General features: G+C 34.9%; 1 protein-coding gene across 2 annotated transcripts; it reads right to left on the bottom strand.

Annotated features, from left to right (window-relative positions):
• Nucleotides 1–501: 501 nt before the first annotated feature.
• Nucleotides 502–21,174, bottom strand: LOC117917967 (WD40 repeat-containing protein HOS15). 2 transcript variants are annotated; one of them, XM_034834462.1, is made up of 14 exons: nucleotides 20,988–21,174; nucleotides 18,440–18,585; nucleotides 17,859–18,318; nucleotides 12,523–12,617; nucleotides 12,401–12,447; nucleotides 10,653–10,803; nucleotides 9,039–9,102; nucleotides 3,358–3,516; nucleotides 3,098–3,219; nucleotides 2,699–2,773; nucleotides 2,405–2,458; nucleotides 2,245–2,318; nucleotides 1,443–1,517; nucleotides 502–1,040 (listed from the first exon to the last, which is right to left on the bottom strand). In XM_034834462.1, exons 1-14 carry the CDS (start codon nucleotides 21,046–21,048, stop codon nucleotides 821–823), a joined length of 1,803 nt encoding a protein of 600 aa, XP_034690353.1. In that variant the 5' UTR covers nucleotides 21,049–21,174; the 3' UTR covers nucleotides 502–820. The 2 variants fall into 2 exon arrangements, with proteins under 2 accessions (XP_034690353.1, XP_034690354.1); XM_034834463.1 differs by lacking the exon at nucleotides 20,988–21,174 and having other exon boundaries at nucleotides 18,445–18,536.
• Between the last annotated feature and the right edge of the window lie 1,062 nt (nucleotides 21,175–22,236).

The raw sequence follows: 22,236 nt of genomic DNA, 5'->3' as shown, positions 1-22,236 counted from the left end.
CCAAACCCTGACTCATCTCAGAAGAACGGCTAGAGGTCCCAAATTTCCTCCTACCAGTATCATAACTCCCTGAAACTAGGGGATGCGCCTGAGTAGTCCACATGTTCATAGTAGTTCATATTATATGGTTTGGGGCCATCCGCCTAGTAAAAACTAGTGATTTACACAGCTACGCACAGAATTAACTGGGTCACCAACCATTTGATCGCTTGAAAGACAGATAGGCACTTTTGAAAGCAACAGTCTTTATAGACTTGAATTTTCACTAGATAACCATCAGGAGAATCTGCAACAGTAAAAGATGCAAGCTTGAGGAAAAATCAAATACAATATTGTATTGAAGGTCCAGTCCTTAATCAATTGTATAGGCTTGTTTTGCAGGTGAAGCTGGTCGCCCAACACACTAAAACTAAAGCAATCGTCTTAACATTTTCTCGACACAACCCTTCAACAAGAGAATCAAGCATACATTTGCAAAGAAAAAAATTAATAAATCCAAAATATCTTTCAAATACGAAGTCTTGAATCATGTTTCTCATTAAAGTAAATCTGTACAAATTAGTAGCAATGTATCTCATTCAAAGCGATTAACAACTATCAACTAACGAAGTCAAACAACATAAAGTTAAATTCGGTTACACCTTCATCTACTGTAAAAATGAAAATCCTACCCAACCAAACACCAACCCCCTCCCCCCATTTCCCCTAACTCTTTTTTCCTTTGGCTGGAACTCTAGGACCGACAAACTGGCTTACCTTTCCAGCAAGTACCGAAAGAGTAACCCTGTATTTCAACATAATCTGGAGTATTCTCAAGTCCCTACATTCTAAAATCCAAAACACATACTGTATTGTTGGCGAAGCAGGCAGCAATCTTGTCACCTTCCTTATTCCAACAGACTTCAAATATGCCCCCGTTGCCAGTGTATGTCTTCACAATCTTTCTTTCTTTCAATGACCAGATGTGCATGGATCTATCTAGAGATCCACTAGCCAAGTATTCACCATTTGGGCTAAATGCAACAGAGTATACTGGATCCCTGGTGAATCAATTAAAAAGCACAGTAAATAATGATTACAAGTATGAAACAATCAAGAAACTCAGAAGTAGGATTAGCTTAAGGGCACCAAGATACTGCAATGACCCAAAACCACCCAAACATTTTACCCCAGAACTTGCCAGATACTGAAAAGTGTTGAGGTGAAGAAAAAAACTTCATAGAATACACAGATAATTTACCAAAAATGGAAAAAACAATCAAGGTTATGATCATCATATGTGATCAACTTTCATTAGAGTAGTTCCAGGTCATAGCTTGTACCACCACATAAATGCTAATAGCTAAACTACTTATTATTACTGGTATACTAATATGGTACTTTATGTTTACCATGAGTTCCTACAAAATAAAAATGTCACAAAAACTATAGAACTCTATTACCTGTGGCCATTCAAGCTGCAAAGAAGTTTCCCTTGTTCCACATCCCATAGCTTCACTGTTGAATCGAACGATGCACTGCACACAAACAGATAATATTTTTGTTATATGGCAGCATATACACGTAATGAGTGTGTGTGTGTGTGTGTGTGTGTTTTGAATTCTTAATGTTTAATTGAAAACCATCTCCATCAAGGGATTCACACATAACAAGGCAAAAAAGTAAAATATAATAGGTGTAATTACATAAGTATAGAGCGAAATCTATGGACTAAATAAATACTAAAATATTTCAAAAGACGAAAAATTATGCTATGCAAACCTTAGTAGACGCCAAAACTAGGACAAGGCAGCCAAACATAAAATATCTATTTCAACAGTGGACATTAAATGCACCCTTTATTCATCAATTTTACAATATTAAATTACAACTTCTATTGACAATTTACTAAAATGAAACTTCAATTTCCTAAAAGACTTTCCATCAGTTTTAAAATGTTAATTCACAACTGTCACTGACAATTCAAGTTAAGGACACTGGAGATTCAGTTCAAATATCGAAATGGCTTATTTATCAGGTTTGATGAAATGCTCCAAGTAGCTAAAGTTTCCATAGTTCCATTCATAACTTTGACTGAAATTTATTTGTTATATAGAATAAATAGAGAACCTTATGGTTCCCCTTTGATGAAAAATAGTGGTCCTAGAAGTCATTCTATACGGAATGTATATATAGTACATGCAGTTTGTACAAATAAATGAAGATAAATGACAACTGAATTTATAAAACAAACAATTCTTTTACCTTGCCAGCACCAACGGCTGGTTAGGATTGTTTGTACCTGGACCAGTGGGACTCCATCTGATAGTATATATCTCCTGCAGAACAGTTCATTAATGTTTGCAAAAGCATACTAAAAAAATTAACAGATTAAGATAAAGAGGAGTCAAGAGGCTCCTCCTACCTTAGCATGTTCCCTTAAATCATGAAGATACTTCTCCTGCTTCATGCTCCAGATCTGCATCATGATTTTACGGATCAGATGCCAATCAGTAAATCTCATCACTAACAAGCAAAGCAAGGAAAACCAAAAGAGATAAATCTGACTGCCTAGCTAAGATGACATCCATGATACAAATGGCACATTCCTTTTGAAGAAAGAAACCAAGACTAAAACAGGAATGGACATACATGTCGATTATCAGCACCTTAAGAAGAAAATTATTCAATAACTAAATAAAAATTTATCATCAATAACCTTCGCAGTGATATCGTCAGAGCAAGAGGCCAACAATTGTCCTGTTGGATCCCATTTGACACAATTCACTTCACCCTGAAATTGCACATAGTTCAAAGATTACTTATAAAATCTATGCATCTGCTATACATACTTAAAGTCTCAGTGAAATACTTAAAGTCTCAGTGAAATTATGCACCAGCAACATCTAGCAACCAACTATCAACCATGTCAGCAAAAGAATGATTAAGCCAGAGTTCTTGCTTTATATTGGCTGGAGGTTACTAAACATTGAGGAAGCAAAATTCTTGGGCAGAAAACAGTGGACAAAGAATTTAAGATTTCTTAACCATAGGCCTGCTTGAGCAGTTAGCATGATGACCACTAATGAGTAATAACCTAATGATCACAAGAACAAACCTGATGGCCAGAAAAAGTTTTAATAGGACGGTTTTCTCCAATTTTGCAAACATATATCATATTGTCTGTGGAGCTGGTCGCAAAAGAAACATTATTTCGCCAGTCGACATCAAGTGTTGGACCTGAAGATAATGCAACTCCCTTTTGGTAAGAATGAAAAAGGATATTGGTGAGAAGAATAAAAGAGGATAACTCCTGGAAAAGGCAGCAATCTGAAGAGAAAAGGCACCAATTCCTAATAATCAGCAAACTTTTATCACCTGCATGAAATTCAAATTGTTGCTTCCATTCCTCTGTCTTCACGTCCCACACAATGGCAGTTTTATCACAGCTTCCAGTTAGAAGATAATCACCCTTTCTATTCCACTTTAGAGAAAATATAGGTCCTTTGTGTTTGCTCAAAGTGCTCCTTAGTTCACCTAAACAAAAATGATACCCATAACATGAGGTATAAAGTTTTCAAACTGCAGTAAAACTAAATAAAGGAATGATCTTAGTAAACTAGGAAAAAAATTATCCCAAATAGAACAATAACTAGAAGGGAATATCAAATATCATTACAGAGAAGAAACCAAAACAAACATAAGGAAAAAAAAAACACACGCACACACACACTCACTCATGCACGCACAAACCTGCACAAGATGGTAGGACTGAAATTGAAAGCTAAATGATAAGAGAAATGAATTCCCACTGTTGTCATTGTCTAAAAATCCTAAACATTAAATTCCTGAATAGAATTCTACCATTCTTTTTAATGGGCCCTTCTTTGATGCATATAGATTCATTGCTCAAATGCCACCATACAAAACCCACACCCTCTAAACATTCTTTAACAGTGTTGAAAAAGGAAATGTAAGTCAAACATTATGAAAATGTGGAATGACACATGTTAAGGATAGAAAATAGTTTTGGCTAAGTTCCTCTAACATCAATTAACAATTCAAAAATTATTCCTATGATAAATGTTGGGACAAGTTTGGTCGTCCTACATGGGCTAATCAGGTTGCCTTCTCTTCTAATGATAGAGTTGATGTTCCTACTCATGTTCAACCTACAGGTAGTAGTAGTAGGGAGTATCACGTTATCTTTAGATAATTATAACAAACCAGTGCAACAGTCCTCATAGATTTCCTTGAGATCCAACATCAATGCTCCTACCACAACCTTAACAGATTTGGATGCACATGCTTTTCTTACTCCTAGTCAGTCTTCTTCCCCTTGGGTAGAAATTTTGACACTTCTAGTCATATGACTGGGCAGTCCTCCCCCTTTTCTCACTTAACCAAGTCTTCTAACACATCATTAGTCCCCTCAAGTGAAATGGCTTTATTATCTCAATAGTCAGTTTATATTCCAGTCTCATTATTAAAAAATGTCATTCTGTTGCTCTTTCTTCATTTGTTACTCCTCTTCAGTGGCATTATAGATTGGGTCCTGCTTCATTTGAGGGGTTACATTCATTAGGATTGTCTCCAAATTTGTCCAATAAGCCTGAGTGTGAGTCGTGTTAACTTGACAAACATCATAGGTTATCTTTCCTCCTAGAGTCTTTAGATGTGTTTGCTTTGTTCATAATTTTTCTCCAAATAAAGATAAGTTTGATCCTCGCTCTTCAAATGTGTGTTTTTTTTTTTTTTTTTTGGATACTCTAGAACCCAAACACAATACAAATGTTTTGATCACATGTCTCGTAAATACTTTATTAATGCCAATGCAATATTCTTTTAGACTAATTTTTCTGATCACGATTTACAATTAGAAAATGACTTATTTCAGTTTCAGTTTATTCCTCTTCCTGTTGTTATTGATACTTCTCTAAGACTAACAAACCATTACAAGTGCATCAATGGAAAAGACTGGCTAGAGATGGTAAAACAAATCAACCTCAATCTCTACCTCCTCCGGGCTTGTCAGTAGATAATCCTATACCACCATCTATTTTCATTACCTCAATTCCTAATGAGTCAAAACTCCTTGTTACACTCAGGAAAGGTAGGGGTAGCAATTCTAACATGACACAATTCGAAAACAATACAAATTTTAGCAGGGTCAAATTAAGTATAATCATGTTCATATCATAATCGCAACAACCTGTATACCCTATTTAATAAACAGGTCGTGTTTGGATTGCCTACTCAACCCATTAATCTATTTTCTAAATCATGTCAAACTAACCCATTTATTTGATTGTGTCAAAATGACCTATTTACTTAATTATGTCAAAATAACTTGTTAACATAAACGTTTCAAATGACTTTTTTATGATCCGAGCCATTTATGACTCATTTAACCTAATCATGTTAAAATGACCCATTTGTACATATTTCATTAAAGATTAAAAATATTTTATAATTAAAACATTGAACAAGTGTAAAATTAAGCTTTTAATTTATTTTTATTATAAATATATTATAATTACTCCAATGAAAGAGATTCGTTGTGGAGGAAGATCAAAAGGGGACAGTTTAGAAAGGAGGAAGGGGGTTGGAGTTTACGTGTGGTGAGAGACTCTTATGAGGTTGGGTTACGGAAAACTATAAGTAAGCAGTGGGATTTTTTTAACACAAAAGTCTCCTTTGCAATGGGTAGTGGGAGCAAGATGAAGTTTTGGAAAGATAGTTGGTACAATGAAAAGCCTTTATTTGTGTTATTCTCGTCCTTGTTTGCCTTATCGGACTCGAAAGAAGTGTGAATAGGTGACTTTTGGAAGTAAAGAGGAGGAAATTGGAACTTCCGTTTTGTTAGTGTGGAAGAATGAAATAAGGAAAATTGTGATTCTGAAGAAAGAATTAGGCAATCCATGATCAAAGGGATTTTGTTATAATTGAGTTAGGAAAGTCCCTAATTTGGATCCTAGGATTTTTGTATTTATATATATATATATATATATATATATATATATATATGTATGTATGTACAAGTCTTTGTACATAAAAATCAAAAAGAAGAATTTTCTACCTTTTATTCTTCAATCTCTTCTCTACAATTAGGAACCTAAATGATTGGGAGTTGGTTGTCATAGAGTGATTCTTGTGTAAACTCCAAGTTTAGTCAATGAATAGGGAGGAGGAGGAGGACATAGTAGTTTGGAAAAGTGATAGCAAAGGAAGGTTCTCTATAAAAGAGCTCTATTCTCTTTTAGAGTCAAATTGTGTCATCCCATTTCCATTAGAGATTATTTGGAACTCTTGGATTCCATTTAAGGTGAGTTTTTTTCACTTGAGAGGTCTGCTAGAATAAGGAGTTGACTTTAGATTAGCTCCAAAGAAGAGGGTGAATGTTGGTCAGTAGATGTGTCTTATGCAAAGAAGAGTCGAAATCCACTGATCACATTCTCCTTCATTGTAATAAGGTGAGGTTATCATGACAGTCAGTGTTATCTATTTTCGATGTTTAATGGGTTATGTCTACATCAATTAAGGAGGCTCCACTAGTGTGGCATGGCTCTTTTGTAGGTAGAAGGCGCATGAAGGCTTAGAGAGCTGCTCCTTTATGTATTTTTTGAACCATCTAGAAGGAAAGAAACTTAAAATGTTTTGAAAGTGAGAAAATGTCAGAGCAAAGATCCTTGTTTGAAAGTAAACAAACAATTTCCTTAACAATCTATCTTTGTGGGTTAAGGTGTCTATAGGTGGAGGCTCTATGCCTTTGGTTGATTTTATAGATTGATTGGGTCTTTGTTGAGGAAAGGAGTATTTTTTATTTCCCCTCGTTTTTGTTTAGCCTTTTGGTGCTCATTGTACACGACCCATATACTCTTGTGCGCTAGTTGCTCTATTTAATACAATCTCTTATTTATAAAAAAAAAATGTTCAAATGATATAATTAAATTAATAAATATTTAAAAAAAATTAAAACTTGCAACTAAAAAGCATTAAAATAATATATTTGTAAATTTTAAAATTTAAATAGTTTAAATGAGTTAGAATCATGTTAACAGGTTAAACAGGCTAGAATCATGTCAATGGGTTAGAATCATTAGGTTAGAACAGTGCTAACGAGTTATCCATGTCAATTCATACACAATTCAACTTAACCTATTTATTAAACAAGGTTAAACAAGTTATGTCGTGTTACCAGTGTAATAAATAGGTCATGTTTCTATCAGGTCATCCTAGCACAATTATTAAAAGGGTTGTATTCAAGTTAGTAAATTTTCACTATTTCTAACCTCAACTTGACACAACTTGACCTATTGCCACCTATAAGGAAAGGCAAAGGAAATTGTACTCACTAACATCTTACTCATTATATGTCTTTAAATAACCTTTCCCCTATTTTTAGGTGTTTTGCTCGTGTCTTGTCTTCTATTTCTATCTGTAAGTCTTATCAAGAAGCTTTAAATCATATTGTGTGGAAGAAGGTCGTGGAAGAAGGTCATGGAAGAATAAATGCATGCTCCTCTAGGCAGAGGTACATGAGAACTCATTAATTTACCCAAGGAAAGCATGTTGTAGGTTGTTGTTGGGTTTTTACTATTAAGTATCATCTAGATGGAATTATAGAATTGTTGGCTTGTTTACTCAAACTGATGGCGTGGACTAGTTTGAGACTTTCTCCCCCATTGCTTGTCTTAATTCAATACACATCCATATTTCCTTAGCTTTAAATTTTGGGTGGAGTCTACATCAATTAGATGAGAAAAATGCATTCTTGTATAGTGATTTGAGTGAGAAAGTCTATATGGAGCAACTACGTGGGTTTGTTACTCAAGGGAACGCTATTTATGGATCAAAACAATCACCTCGAGCTTGGTTTGATAAATCGAGTGCTATTCTTCTATCATTTGGTTTTAGAAGATGTAACTCTGACCACTCTGTACTACTCATTCTATGTGTGGATGATATTATTCATTTTGATAGTGATGGTAAAGTATTGAAGAAGTGAACGATTACTTGAAAAATACCTCTCAGACAAAGGATCTCAGGTTGTAACATTACTTGCTCAACATTGAAGTTACACATGGTAGAAGTGAGATTGTTTTGGCTCGAAGGAAGTATGTATTGAATTTGCTTAATGAAATCGGCATGTTAGGAGTAAAGCTAACACACACCCTTATGGAGCAAAATGTGAATCTTAATGCAGATGATAGTCTTGTGTTTTCAAACAAAAGAAGATATCTAGTGGGTGGGCTCATTTATTTGATAGTCATCAGACCTAACATTACATTTCCTAGTGGTACAATAAGTCAATTCATGGACACACCTAAGCAGATTTATTAGGAAACAACATGTAGAATCCTAAGGTATCTCAAAGGTACTAAAGGTATGAGAGTACTCAATGGAAAGAGGTCTCACACTAGCCTTGATCTTGTGAGTATTTTTTGGATGCGAACTGAGCAAGATCCTCAATTGACAGGGGGTCCAATTCCACCCTTGTTTGTGATAATCTAGTTACTTGAAGGAGTAAAAAGCAACATGTAGTCACTAGATCTAGTGCTAAAAAAGAATATAAGGCTAGGGCATATACAATGTGTGAATTAATGTGGATTCAAAACTTTTCTCTTGAAAAATGCATGACTATGTACTGTGATAATGAAACTGCTATTCACATTGCCTGCAACCCAATGTTTCATGAAAGAACCAAACATATTGAAATGGACTGTGATTTTATCAGAGAAATTGTAATGAGCAAGAAAGTGATAACCACTTACATCAAGTTTGAAGATTAGTTAGGCGATGCGTTTGCTAAAGCTTTAAGGAGAAATCCCTTTTTCTATCAAGTATTCCAAGTTGGGTCTATATAATATATATGCCCCAACTTGAGGTAGAGTGTTAAAGAGTTATTAATAGTCATTTGGTAAGAGGTAGTTTAGTCATTTTGCTTATTTTGTAAAGTCCATATATACGCTTTGTACTCTTTCCTTGGGCAATAAGACACTATTTTCTTTCTCTCACTCAACAGAAAACATTAAGCAATTATGCTAAAGGCAGCTTACCATTTGTACTCCAAATTCTTGCTTGTCCATCATAGGACCCTGTTGCAAGCAATGTCCCATCCCCCTGCATAATAGCAAGCAAAAAACTGAAAATTGTCAACAAGAACTAGAAAAGCATCATAGCCTGGAAAACAAGTCATCATTAGGATACCATAGCAAAAAAAATTCCGCACTTCCTAGAGAAACAGAAAAGAAAAAGAAAACTGTTCCAGAAAGTGCCTCATAAAATACCTTGCCCAAATAAGAAAATATGCTATCAAAGCAAAAGAATAAAAAATTTACGTTCTCATCAGAATCCTTTCATCAGTGTCACCTACACTGACCACTCTCATGACCAACATATTGACAAACTACCCAACTGCAAAACCAACATCCCAAACACAGCCACCATAACCTACTGAAAGGTCACCACTGTCATTATTCCTTCAATAGCAGAATTACTCCTACTCTACCTCCGCTGTACTACACAACCATGCTTCAATCACCAACATCCACTGGGGTTCAACCTGCTCCAACACCAAAACCAACCAGACAAGGTTGAGATGTTCTGATGGAATTGAATTTTTTTTTTTTTTTTTTATGAGTAAAAAGCCTGACCAAATCCATTGCTATGGTTCCATGAGTTTCTGGTTAAAATTAACCAACCTCTGAACCGTACAGGCAGCACTCATGTTTTTATGGAAGAGGGATGGTTCATCTCATCTAGTAGATGTGGCGCCCCTGTTAAGGTCAACTGGGGGAAAAGAAGTGACCCCTCCAACTTCAATTATATTCAGGATCCTTTCCCCCAGCCATCTCCTTCACAGGATTATCTTAACCTTCAATTGGTGCCCTTCTAATTCAAATTTTAGGGATTTGGTTGAAGATTAGCATGCTCCAAAAGGTTGTCAATTTATGCCCTTTTTATTCAACACTTCCCCCTTACATAACCTAGGCCTGGCCTGGCCTTGCCTCAAAACTTCTAAATCACCGCAAGATTTAAAAACACAAATCAAGCTGCACAAGTAGCTGCATTGATTAATCATTTTTCTTTCTCATTGTGGTTTATGACAACATGTTTTGTACATCATCAGGAAAAGAAGGGCAAATGAGCTGTCAAAAGCACTTTTGGAATTATAACTAGAAACTGGGTATAAACCTTTAAATCAAATGTAGTAAAATAAAGTAAAACAGAAGCTTAAGCTTCATCTTGCAGCCATCATTGTCACAATAATCTACTAATTTTTACATAATATTGCAAAATGCTCTTAATTTTTAAATGATATTGCAAAATGCTCTCCTCCAATGCAAACAAATCGGCTAATCGTTTGTGATATGTTAGAAGCTTGAATAATGCTTTTCTATCCTGTGACTTCACCACTGATGACAATTTGACTGAGACAAGTTTCACATTATGAAGAATAGCTTTAGAATTGACATAAGAATAATCTACACTATCATTTTACACACTTATGCAACTAATGTTTCTGTAAAAGCTTGTATGAAAGGGATAAAAAATAGAAGATTGCAATTTCCTGTGCCTACCAAGTAGTTTGACAAAATAGCAAAAGCAGGAAATCAAGATTCACTATTCTCAAAGGACTTGCTAGAATAGAACGGGGCACCAAAACTCACATTCCAATCAAGCGTGGTGACATCTTTGCTTTTCTCATTTGTTCTACCTTTAACATGCTTCAGCACCAGTACATTTGAAGGACCATTTTGCACACTAGATCTACAGGTCCCATCAGCAATTGTCCAAATTCGAGCTGTTGAATCTCCCGACCTAGTTATTCAGGCAATGAAAGAACATCAAGGCATAGAATGAGAAGAGATAATTCACAGTGCTGGCAGTATGGTTGCTTTATCATCACACAAAGAATGCACTAAGATTTGGGAATTATGCAAATCATAACTGCATGCATTACTTCACACTTCATTGTGGCCATTAAATGACAGTTTAAAGTGAGCCTAATCTATATTACCTAAATATAACGACTCAGAAAAGGAAATACAAACATTACAGCTAATGCCATCGAGTGATACAGAAACTTACAAATTTTATTTAGAAACAGTGATAATTAAGTCTTGGTTTTAAATTTTTGGTTTTCTGAGTAGGTTTTGTATTTAAACTAATGGGCTGCAAGTGCTCCAGTGGTCTAAAATACTTTTTTTTGATAGATTCCAGCGATCTAACATAGTTGACCAAGAGATTAAAACCAAGCATAAAATAATGTTCTTTGCCTATAAATAATAAAATAATATTTGTAGATGCAAGAGAGTGAAGTTTTGAAATGATATTTGGCATAGTGAATCATCCTTGAGCATCCTTTTCCCCACTTTGTTTTTCATAGCTACTTCCAAGGGTGGTTCTTGGATCATGGCTGTGAGGAAAGAATCAGGCAGGGGAGGGCATTGGAGACCTTGTTACTTAAGATAGTTCCATGACTGGGAGTTGGAAAGTCTTGAGATGTTTCTTATGAGGCTTCAAGAGAGATCAAAGATGATGAATGGTGAGGATAGGTTGATTCAAAAGGATCCCAAGAATGTTAAAAGCTCTCTATTCTTATTTGGAACCTGATATGTGAAACTAGTTTGGATCTCATGGGTCTGAACTAAAGCAAGGTTCTTTGCATAGGAAGTGGATTGGTAGAGGCTTTTAACTTTGGATCAGTAAAAAGGGAAAGGATTCACCTTGCTAAATCAATCCTATCTTTACAATGGCCAAGAAGAATCAGCTCATTTACATCCTCCTATATTGCACTAAAACAAGGATCTTGTGGCTTTTTCTGTTCTATTCATTTGGAGAGATTGTATTAATTTGGCATGGGAATTTTGTGGAAAAGAAGCGTAGGAAGGCATAGAGGGCTGCTGTTTATGCTAATTTTGGACCATTTAGAAGGACAGGAATCACAGACCATTTGAAAATGTGGAACAATCAAATTAAGCTCTCAAAATCCCATTCCTTTCTTTTGGGCAAGAAAGTTCTTACATGAGGCTTCAATTTGTTGGCTTCTAGTTAAAGGGAGGGAAGTTTTTTTGTCTCTTCCTCCTTTTTCTCTGCCATTGCCACCTTTCATACGCTATTTCTGTGCTTTCATGTGCCCTTTTTTGTTAGGAGTTGCTAATAATATTTTTTTGTTTGCTTGTCAAAAAAATAATGGTTGTAGTGGCAAACTATTTAAGGTTCTGCAGCACAGAGGCTCCATTTAAGGTTCTGAGCAAAGATCATGCATAATAAACATTGTAGATGATAAGAAATCCTTATTTAAGAAAACGCACTTCCATATATGTGAATCTAAAAGATAAAAGAAGTAACCTTTGAAACTACCAACAATTAACACCCATACACACAAAATAAAAATCAGTCCTATCAAACATACCCCGATGCAAGAAGTGAACCAGCCGGACTCCATGCACAAGCACAAACCTACAAGAAAAAAAAATGAATATGCTAAGAAAACGGAGGGTAAAAAAAGGAAAAGCAAAAGACAATGTCACAAACCTCAGAAGTATGCCCTTCCAGGATTGTCACATCAGAACTTGGAATTTCACAGGCCTGAAATGTTGAACTTGTGGAGACATCCATTGGTTCTGGTCCTACAAAACACATACAAAGAACTATCACAATTTATATTTATACAATATATCAGGATTGTAGCTTTCATGAGCCATCAACACAATTAGTAACGCTCTTCTTCTCATGAATAAAATTGTACTAAAAACTTGTTAAAGCCAAAGGTACTTGGGAAGTATAAATCAAAAGATTCCTACACCCAACCAAGAAAGCACAAACCACTACCTCGCCAAGCAGAAAGAAAACGATGGTCCACAGATTTAGAATCCCAATTACATTTGTAACATATTAGGGATCACACATTTCATGCTGGTCAAGTGATCCTCAGTTAAGCACTCATCTCTTACAGTAGTCTGAGGGGAAAAACGGGCCACTACAGGAGCAAAACAACCAAAACGTTGTAGGAATCTCAACAAAGAGTAAACAGAATCGAAGGAAGATATTAAACAAGAAGTTGTTTTTGTTTTTATGAGAAATAGAAGATTTTTTGAGAATGTGGAACTTTCAATCCAAAGGCTAAAATACATGTTTTTGTGTAACTTGTTAACTTGGACCAAACTGTTTATAGGTGAAAAATTGATGTTCATAATAGATTTCATTGATAGGTTGGGGTCAGTTTGAGGGAGGGAGCAGCTTTTTGTTTTCTCTTCCTTTTTTTGGCGCTTTTTAATATAAATCTCATTTACTAATCAATATATATATATATATATAAACAAGAAGTTGCCTAGTCCCTTTCTCCATGACATTCCATCCTCCAAGAACCCTCTAGCAATATTTACCACGTAGAGCTTCTGAAAGAATTCATAACCAACCTAAGTACACTTCCATTAAAAAAGAATCTCACACCAAAAATCTAACCCAAAAACATCACCCTTACAGTTCCTTGACCTTATGAGCTAAGGCCTTTACCAAATGCAACCAATCCTTTCAGATTACAAAGATCAATCCCTCAACTTCTTTTTTCTTTTTTCTTTTTTCCTTTCTATTAATTATTAATAGGTAACTTCTTCTTTTTTTTTCTTTTTCTTTTTTTGGATATATGAAATCTAACCCCTTCACTAAAGTCAGGCCTCAAGGACAACCTTCCCTAACTTCATTTTAGCACCATTCATACTTCACACCAAAATACTCCTCCTCAACTACCACTCCTTTTTGTAAATAACCAAATTCACTCATGGTCTTGGGAGAACAAATAATACCAACGTCCCAAACTACCTAGGCAATAAAATGGAACCTCCATGCCAAATAACTAAAAATTACAAAGGCATCAATCCATCTTTTTTGGAGACCAAGATCATTCCACAACCCCAGATAGCCCCTAACTCCTCCCATAAAAATTTTATACTCCTTTTCGCGGTAGGCCCATAAACCACAGTGAAAATCCACAAAAAACCATCCTCGCAATTTTAAAATGGCAAGAAATTGAGAATTGGCCCACCTCCATCCCAACTAGCTCCAAAACTTTGTTGTCCTAGAAGACTACCACCCCTCTAGCCGCATTCCTAGCATTCATTGCACCCCACTCTAAAAATCCCCCTACTCTCGAACTTCACACCACCCCAAGAGACATTTCTTGAATTTTAGTCTCCTGAAAACACACCAAATCCACCCTTTTGAGACCTTATTAAAGCCTTGATTAATTTCCTCTTATTGACATCATTCGCCCCTCTTACATTCCAAGATAATATTTTCAACTTCATGTAAGAAAATACGCTTTGGCCCCTCCTCCTTTGTCCAACATGCTCCCTTTTTTTCCTCCGTTATAATCAATCGAGCATTCTAGCTTCTTTAATTCATGTTCAAACCTAGTAGGCATAGAGCAAGTTATCCTTTTGCCCTATTCTCTTCTGCTCTTCATCCTATGAAGCAAATTCAGAATTTCCCCTTCGAAACCTTCTATTGAGAATCTAAGTGATATGCTACACTTTGCCAGACAACCATCTTCCCAACCACCTACAAACTCCCCCTTTTCTTGCGACAACCCCTCAACCACCTGTCTTTCATTTCTTTCACCCACTTCCATTATAGACAAAGCCTTCCCCCACTCTGTGCAGGAAGCACGTGAACTTTCCCCATCTCCCACACCTCTACTACCGAATAATCTTCTTCTTTTTTTCTTTTTTTCTTTTTAATCGGAAGCTACCTAAGAATCTTTAATAATGGCTCCAATTAAAAACCAATTCTAATAAAATAAAGAAAAGACCCTATTGAAAACTACAAAATGCTACAATTGCTAATTACACTATTACCCTCACTAAACATTTTCAAGGTGCTTTCCACATTCTTCCCCAAGTCTAATGAAAGATAGAAAAAGTTTATGATCAAATAACACAAAAGAAAAGGAAAGAAAAGAGGATCCTCAACAATCACACCATGACTCCTCTTAGGAATCAATCCCAACAAAGGCAATTTCACCTTCCAAGAAGCTATAGAGCTACTAAACTCTCAATAATTTCCATTAATAAAATTAAAATATTTACAACTTTATAGAGGCTCGCCCTTGAGGCCTAGCTCTAGTGGTAAAAGGATTGGGAGGGTTTGTGGGAGGTTCAAGTTCTAATGGGGACAAAAATTTACTTATCACAATAAAAAAATAAAAAAAAATAAAAAAAAAAATTGATATACAACAAGAACATGCATTAAAAAACGCCAAAAAAGGAGGAGGTGTGCCCTACATATACAAGCTATATATACAGAAACAACCAACACACACCTCAAACAAAGAAAGTCCACATAAACAAATAAAGCAAAGTTAACTACAAAAAAGAGTTTCAAGGAAAATCAACATAGAGGGGAAATCCAACTCCAAAAAATCCCTAGTCCACTCAAAAAGAGTTTGAAAGAAGAGATCCTTTAAACCCTGGTCAGAGAGTTCATCTTTGAAGATTCTTCAATTACACTCTTTCCAAACACACCAAAATAAGCAAATGGGAGCCAAGCACCAAACCGCTCTATTCTTCTTTTGAAACCCCTTAACTTTCCATTGAAGAAAGAGATTGCTCACTGAATCTAGAAAAATCCAAGTCAATCCAAAGAGGGCTAATAAAAAGATCCAAAGGTCTCTTGTCTTGGCGCAATGAATCAAAATATGATCAGTTGATTCTTCACTCTCTTTACAAATATTACATCTATTGACCATTTGTCATCCCCTCCTCATTAAGGTGTCTATAGTTAAGATCTTCCGCCAAACAGCTTCCCAAGCAAAAAAGCAAGTTTTGAGAGGAGCACGAGATCCCCAAACCTCCTTCCCAAGAAAAACAAAATTATTCTCCCTGCTTAGAGAACAATAATAAGACTTGACACTGAAAATTCCTCTGTTATCATCTATCCAACATAAAGTGTCCTCACTTCTTGCACTTTTTTTTTTTGATAGGAGACTTCTTGCACTTTTAACGGGTCAAGAAAACCCAAAAAAACAGATCACCTCCTCTATCTACCAATCATGGAAGGGTCTTCAAAAATGAACGTAAAAAACAAGAGGGTATTTGTTCTTTTAACTTTTTGTTTAAAGCAATTTGCTTCCATAATTTAGATTGTTTGTTTTTATAATTTTCATGACTTATAATAAATTTTTAGCTGAATAGAAAAAGTCAAAATATTTGGCGTTTTCTAAATGATAAAAGTAACATGTTGGTTTGTCTTTACTGTTTAATATTTAATAGAAATAAAATATTACAAAAACAAACAACCTGATACTTAATACTATTAATGTGATGTCCCACATCGGATAAGGGAAAAAGTTCTTAGCGCTATATAGGAAAAGACTCCTTTCAACCAAATAAACGTATTTTAAAGTCGTAAGGACTCCTTTGGATCTAGAGCAGACAATAGCTACATGGTTGAGTGCAGGTCGTTACAAATAGTATCAGAGTCGATCCCCAACCCCAGTGTGAGGATTTTTTTGGCCCTATAAGAGATGTTTGTCTGTTTGACCCTGCAATCCCATGGGACACAACAAGGAGGGTGTTTGTGATGTCCCACATCGAATACGGGAGAAAGTTCCTGACATTATATATGTAGAAACTCCCCTTAACCAAGTAAACGCATTTTAAAGCCGTGAAGACCCCTTTAGGTCTAGAACGGACAATATTTATACGGTTGGGTGCGGAAACACTATTTAGTTTTAAGTTTTATTTAAAATCAAGTAATAAAAAAAAATTTTAAAATAAAAAAATAAAACACCACCTAAGACTATTTTCTAATAGAAATTTGACTCCTATTCTTAATCAAAATAAAAACTAAAACAAATGGAAATTTCATTAAAAAACAAACTTCAAAAACCAATTCTAATAAAATAAATAAAAGAAGACTTTGTTCACCGCCATCTATAAAGAATATTTATAGTTTACCAAATGGTAACACAACCTTACAAAAAATGTTCATTAAATAGACAAAGTGATGTCTGATAATGCGGATTCCAAGATGCTTCAACACAACAGAACTCTAGACCTCAAAAGAGTGTAGACTTAAAACCAGCTAAAGTCATCCGAGGAAACTTCAATTAGGAATACTGGTAAGTCCACATGGACAAAGAATTAGTTCCCAATGCATTTAACGTAAGTTTTTTAAGAGGCAGTTACTCGTCATTATTTTTCTTTCCATTTTTGATAGTTAACTTTTTTTGTCTGTTCAACAAAGAGAACCTAACATCTCCCCCACACACCCCAACCCCTAGGCACATGAGCCAGGCCTAAAAGACTGCATTTAGTTGTCAATATATATAGACATAAAAACATGCCTAGCATAGGGGCAAAATTTATTATCAAAAGAAATATTAAGTATTTCAGCATAACAATTGACAGCTTTTTATCCACAAGATTATCATGATTTTGTAATTTAAAATAGTGAAGGTAGCTTAAAGAAGAGAGGAAAGCTATACTTGGCCTGATGGTTTCATTTTCATTAGTTGATTCTCAAGCCATGTGGGATGCATAACTTCAGTCATCTCTCAAATTGTACACAAAATCTTTCATAGAGCAAGTGTTCGACAAGTGAGAAACATAATCCCAGTAGGAATTTTAAAGCAATAGTTCAACGAAAAAATACATGCAATGGTTATTATACCAACTGTCATGAGCAATACTGAGATGAATAAGGCCATGATAAATTATGAAACAAATAGAGATGAGCATTAAACAAATGTATACAATCTAAAAAATGAATTAGAAAAGCATCAAGCTAATATAAAGAGTTCAAAAGCAACAAGCTAACAGAAGTAGTTCAAAAGTAATGGGGGATGGAAATTTAACATTAATAAGAATTACCTCCAGAAACTCCATTTTCATCATGTTTGACAGTTACTACATCTTCTTGATCTGTAGTCATTTCTGTATCAATGTGATCATCATGCTGCTTTTCTCGCTCCTTATCCTTTTCTAGCCTATCCTTATCCTTTTCACGTTCCTTCTCCTTTTCACGTTCCTTCTCCTTTTCTTGCCTTTCTTGTCTTTCTTGCCTTTCTTGCCTCTCTTGTATTTCCTGTCTTTCTTGCCTTTCTTGCTTTTCTTGTCTTTCTTGCCTTTCTTGCCTTTCTTGTCTTTCTAGTCTTTCCTTTTCTCTTACTCTCGCTCTTACTAATTCATGCTCCTTGTCAGATTCTTTATCTTTCTCCTTCTGTAGATTTCTCTTTTTCTCTCTTATCATTTGACGCAGTTGGTGCACATCCTTTGTGATAAGATCCAAAGGTTGTAGGAATGAGAAATCATCATCCACATCTGTATCACTCTGATAAGCTCAAAACAAGCAGTGATCAACATAAATTCTTATGTATGAAGAATAGCAAAAGAACTTTAACATAATAGAGCTAAAACAGATAATCATATGTAAAAGCATCAAGGATCCTAACATTACTCAAGTTTGCTTCCATCTCCACAAACTGAAGTCCTTTTTGTACAAATGTAATAAGAGCCCCAGGTGGAACCATATTCCCATCAATAGGACATTTGTTGATACCAGCCTCATATCCTAAAGAAAAAGCTGAATGTGTAAAACCTGCAAGAAAACATGAAATGGAAGAGATTAACATGCAATATTCTTTAGCCTCCTCTTGAATTCAGAATGTAAGAAACTCAAGAGACCAAAAGAAAAGCTCCTACATATGGCGCCAAAATCCTCTAATCATGCAGGTAAAAATTTGGCTAAACAAATATTTATTTAGCAAGCAAAAAGGACTAGAATTCAAAAGAAAACCACATTAAATAAACTTCTGGAATGACTAACATCAGAAAGTTCTAATCAGCCAAAATTTACCAATCTAAACTGCTAGAACACCCAGCTCATATAGAACAATTTTAACAGAAGTTTTGGAGTACAGTGAATTTTAGGAGGCACAAAGAGGATTGCATTCCAATTTGAAAACCCAAGAAGAGAGCAGGGAAAATGAGATAATTTGCCACATGGAAGAAGCTAGTAAATAGGAAGACGACAATTCCCAGATTAGGCACGGGGGACAAGTAACAACAATTAATTACACTGTGCACAACAAGATGTATGGTGGTCATAAAGGTTACTGGAAACTAAAGGAAAACAAAAAAAAAATGAACAAGAAGAAGAAAGCAGGAAGGAAAGAACATAATTTTAAACTGCCAGAGCCAGAACTAGGGTTCCTGAAAACTCAGAACACATCCTAATGAAGGCAACACGGATATATCAAATTGAAAGATAAACCACTCTCACTGCTTCTATGCACAAATACTATGAAATACAATTCATTCTATTGTAGCAGACAAACTAGACAAATAAACATGAAAAAGGCATATCTTGCCTTTCTGATTGGTAATAATATATAACTACTTGAAGTTCCATTTTTCACCTGATCATCAATTTTCATGGTAGCTCATCAGCCTGTTGAACAAATTTTATCAAAGGGAAAAAGGAAACCACAGACACATAAACAAAGATGTGAAAACTTCCCCAAAAAAAATTGATATCTGAAAGCACCAAGTGACAAGGATCTGTAGGCAACCTTTTAATCATGAGGCGATATCTCCTTTAACAGTGTTTTGTTTCAAACTATTCATTTTATACATTCCTTAACCACAGAAGACCAAACAATCAACTCAGGAAATTTCACCCACACCCATCAGCACAAGGAGTGCATGAACATAATATCATTATTATACTCCTAGCCCTTGAGGCCTCGCCCAAGTGGTAAAGGGTTGGGAAGGGTTTGTGGGGGGTTCTTTGTTCGAGTCCAAGGCAAAAATTTACCTATATAAAAGGCTAAAAAAAGGGTCTCTAATACTCATATACCAAGTAGGATTGTATTTTCAATGGAACCAGCACTGAATTTCAAACATCTATCCCCAAAAGGGAAGAGTTTCAGTTAATTGTGGATGATAAGAACCGCCAAGTAGAAGAAAACAACATCCTTCCAATCTCTAATAACATCAAGAGGAATAGACATTTGATCCCATTTTTTTTTTTGATAAGTAAGCACAGAATATATTGATAAGATAGACATTTGATCCCATTACAAACATAATCCTAAAATGAGGGACTCAAGGGCATTCTCACATATCAATTTAATGAGTATATCAAAATTATCCCTTGATTCTGCAATTACGAAAATGGAAACACCAGATAATTTAGCCTCTACCTCAAAAATAATTTTAGAAATTTTTTCATCGATGAAATGAAGGTTTTGGTAAATTATCATTCTTTATCCACTAACTAGAATAGCAGAGTTGAACAACTGAGATGCAAAGCCCAAAAAGAAACATTAATTCACTCCCTTTTTCCCCATTTTATCAAGTTTTAAATGATAATAGATGATAAAAGACCAAAATAGGCATGCTTGAAGGAATTTGCAATTTTCATTCTCCCATCTGCAACGTCGATACTTTTAAAATTCCAAACAATTGCGAGCCCTAAAACCTGTTTGGTTCCCGAATAATGGATGCAAAAAATCAAAATAAAATAAAAAAATTCAAAAAATAATAATAATCAAAACCTTAAAACTCCAAATTTGCTTTTTCCCCAGCCAAATTTTCATTTTTTAATAAAATAAAACCTGACTGACTTGACTTTCCATCTTCCGAGTGCAAAACAAGAATCACGAGAATGAAAATTTTCTCCTTCCTTTTCCTGTTTCTTTTCCCTTTTCCTCCATTTTCCCATAAACCGACCGAAGAGTTAGGTAAAACTTCCAAAAAATGAAAAAACCACAACCTAAATCCCATAATTTCATGAACAAAACTTCACAGATCTAAAAACCCTCCCTAATTCGAAACCCTAAACTGGTTCCAACCGTAACTCCGTAGTAAACATTACCCCAAGAAATCCCCAAAACAACATTCAACCATAAAATTGAAACCCTAGAACACATCTTTAACAATATAAATAGAACAAAACGCAAAACAGCAAACATAAGAGAGAGACATAGGATAAAGGACCTGATTCGTGTAGATAACGGAAAACGAGGTAATTCAATTCAGCCGAGGTGATGGAGCTCATCGTCGCCGGCGTCGTTGGCCGCGAAGCAAGGTTATAGGATTATGTGGTCCTACGTTCAGTGAGCCATAAGTGCTATAGAGAGGAAGAGAGAGAGAGAGGGAAAGGGGGGAGGGGAGGAGAGGAACCAACCTAAACTGGCGTTAGGAGTGAAATAAAGAGCCGAACGTACAACTCGCACAAGCATGTGACCACCGGTTCTAGAGAGCGCTTTCCCTTATTGCACCTCGTGATCCACTTTTTGATCGACGGTTATAAAAGCGTGTGCAGATGATCCCGTGATTAGGAACCCGACGCGCGGCCTATGAAAATGAAATAAAAGAGAGTGCAACAGGGACCCCAAAAATAGTGTCTATCACTTCTTTATGATTTTCTGAATTGTTTTAATTATTTCCTATAGTTGTGGTCATATTGTCTTTATATTAAGTTTTTTATTTTTATTTATTAATATACGTTATTTAGTGAAATATAATTCGAGATAGTAAATTTGATACCTTTGTTTTTTTAAGTAATTTATAAAATCATTACTTTTTTAATATTAAACCTATAAAAATTCTTATATATTATATAAAAATTATTAATGTTCTCTTATTTTAAAAATACAAAATAAGAAATATTTTCAAATAAACACTAAATTAATTTAAGAAACAAAATCATCTTAAGCTCAATGAAAATAGTCGTGATATTCACTTACATAATTTTTCATTAAAAAAAAATCAGGTTTAATGTTATACTTATAAGATGACCTTTCCTTTTTAACGTAACATTGGACTAATAACATTGATATTTTAATGTGACTAAACACGATATAAATATGATTGACTCTATCCTCCCAATTATAAGCTTTACTTCAAAACAAATTAAGGTATATGAAAAAATCAACAAAACTAATAATATTTGTGATATCCCACATCCAAAAAAAACACTATATACAAGTTTTCTTCAATTATATAAATATATTTTAAAAGTCATTCTCTAAATAGGGTCATTGGTGACATAATAAAAAGATTAAGCATGCTAATATTACATATCTTGTTAAGCGAGACAAGCAATGAAATAACTTATTTTATATCTCATCTTCTCTTATCATATGTTAGATTCAAGCATGACTTAAAATAAAACAATTCATAAGCTTGGCAAATTTTGTATAAGTCATATAACACTTCTCTACCTCCCTCTCTCTCTACCTAT

This window comes from Vitis riparia, chromosome 7 (genome assembly GCF_004353265.1).
Source record: "Vitis riparia cultivar Riparia Gloire de Montpellier isolate 1030 chromosome 7, EGFV_Vit.rip_1.0, whole genome shotgun sequence".
In the NCBI taxonomy this organism is placed as follows: Eukaryota; Viridiplantae; Streptophyta; class Magnoliopsida; order Vitales; family Vitaceae; genus Vitis; species Vitis riparia.
This window is presented reverse-complemented; position numbering and strand designations above follow the sequence as displayed.

What these genes read in the sequence shown, in the direction of transcription:
- LOC117917967 (XM_034834462.1), bottom strand. Translation starts at nt 21,048, where the DNA reads ATGAGCTCCATCACCTCGGCTGAATTGAATTACCTCGTTTTCCGTTAT. An exon ending in TGGAAGGGCATACTTCTGAG is followed by an intron (nt 12,448 to 12,522) that starts GTTTGTGACATT and finishes TTTTTCTTGTAG; the next exon opens with GTTTGTGCTTGTGCATGGAG. An exon ending in TCACCACGCTTGATTGGAAT is followed by an intron (nt 9,103 to 10,652) that starts GTGAGTTTTGGT and finishes GCTATTATGCAG; the next exon opens with GGGGATGGGACATTGCTTGC.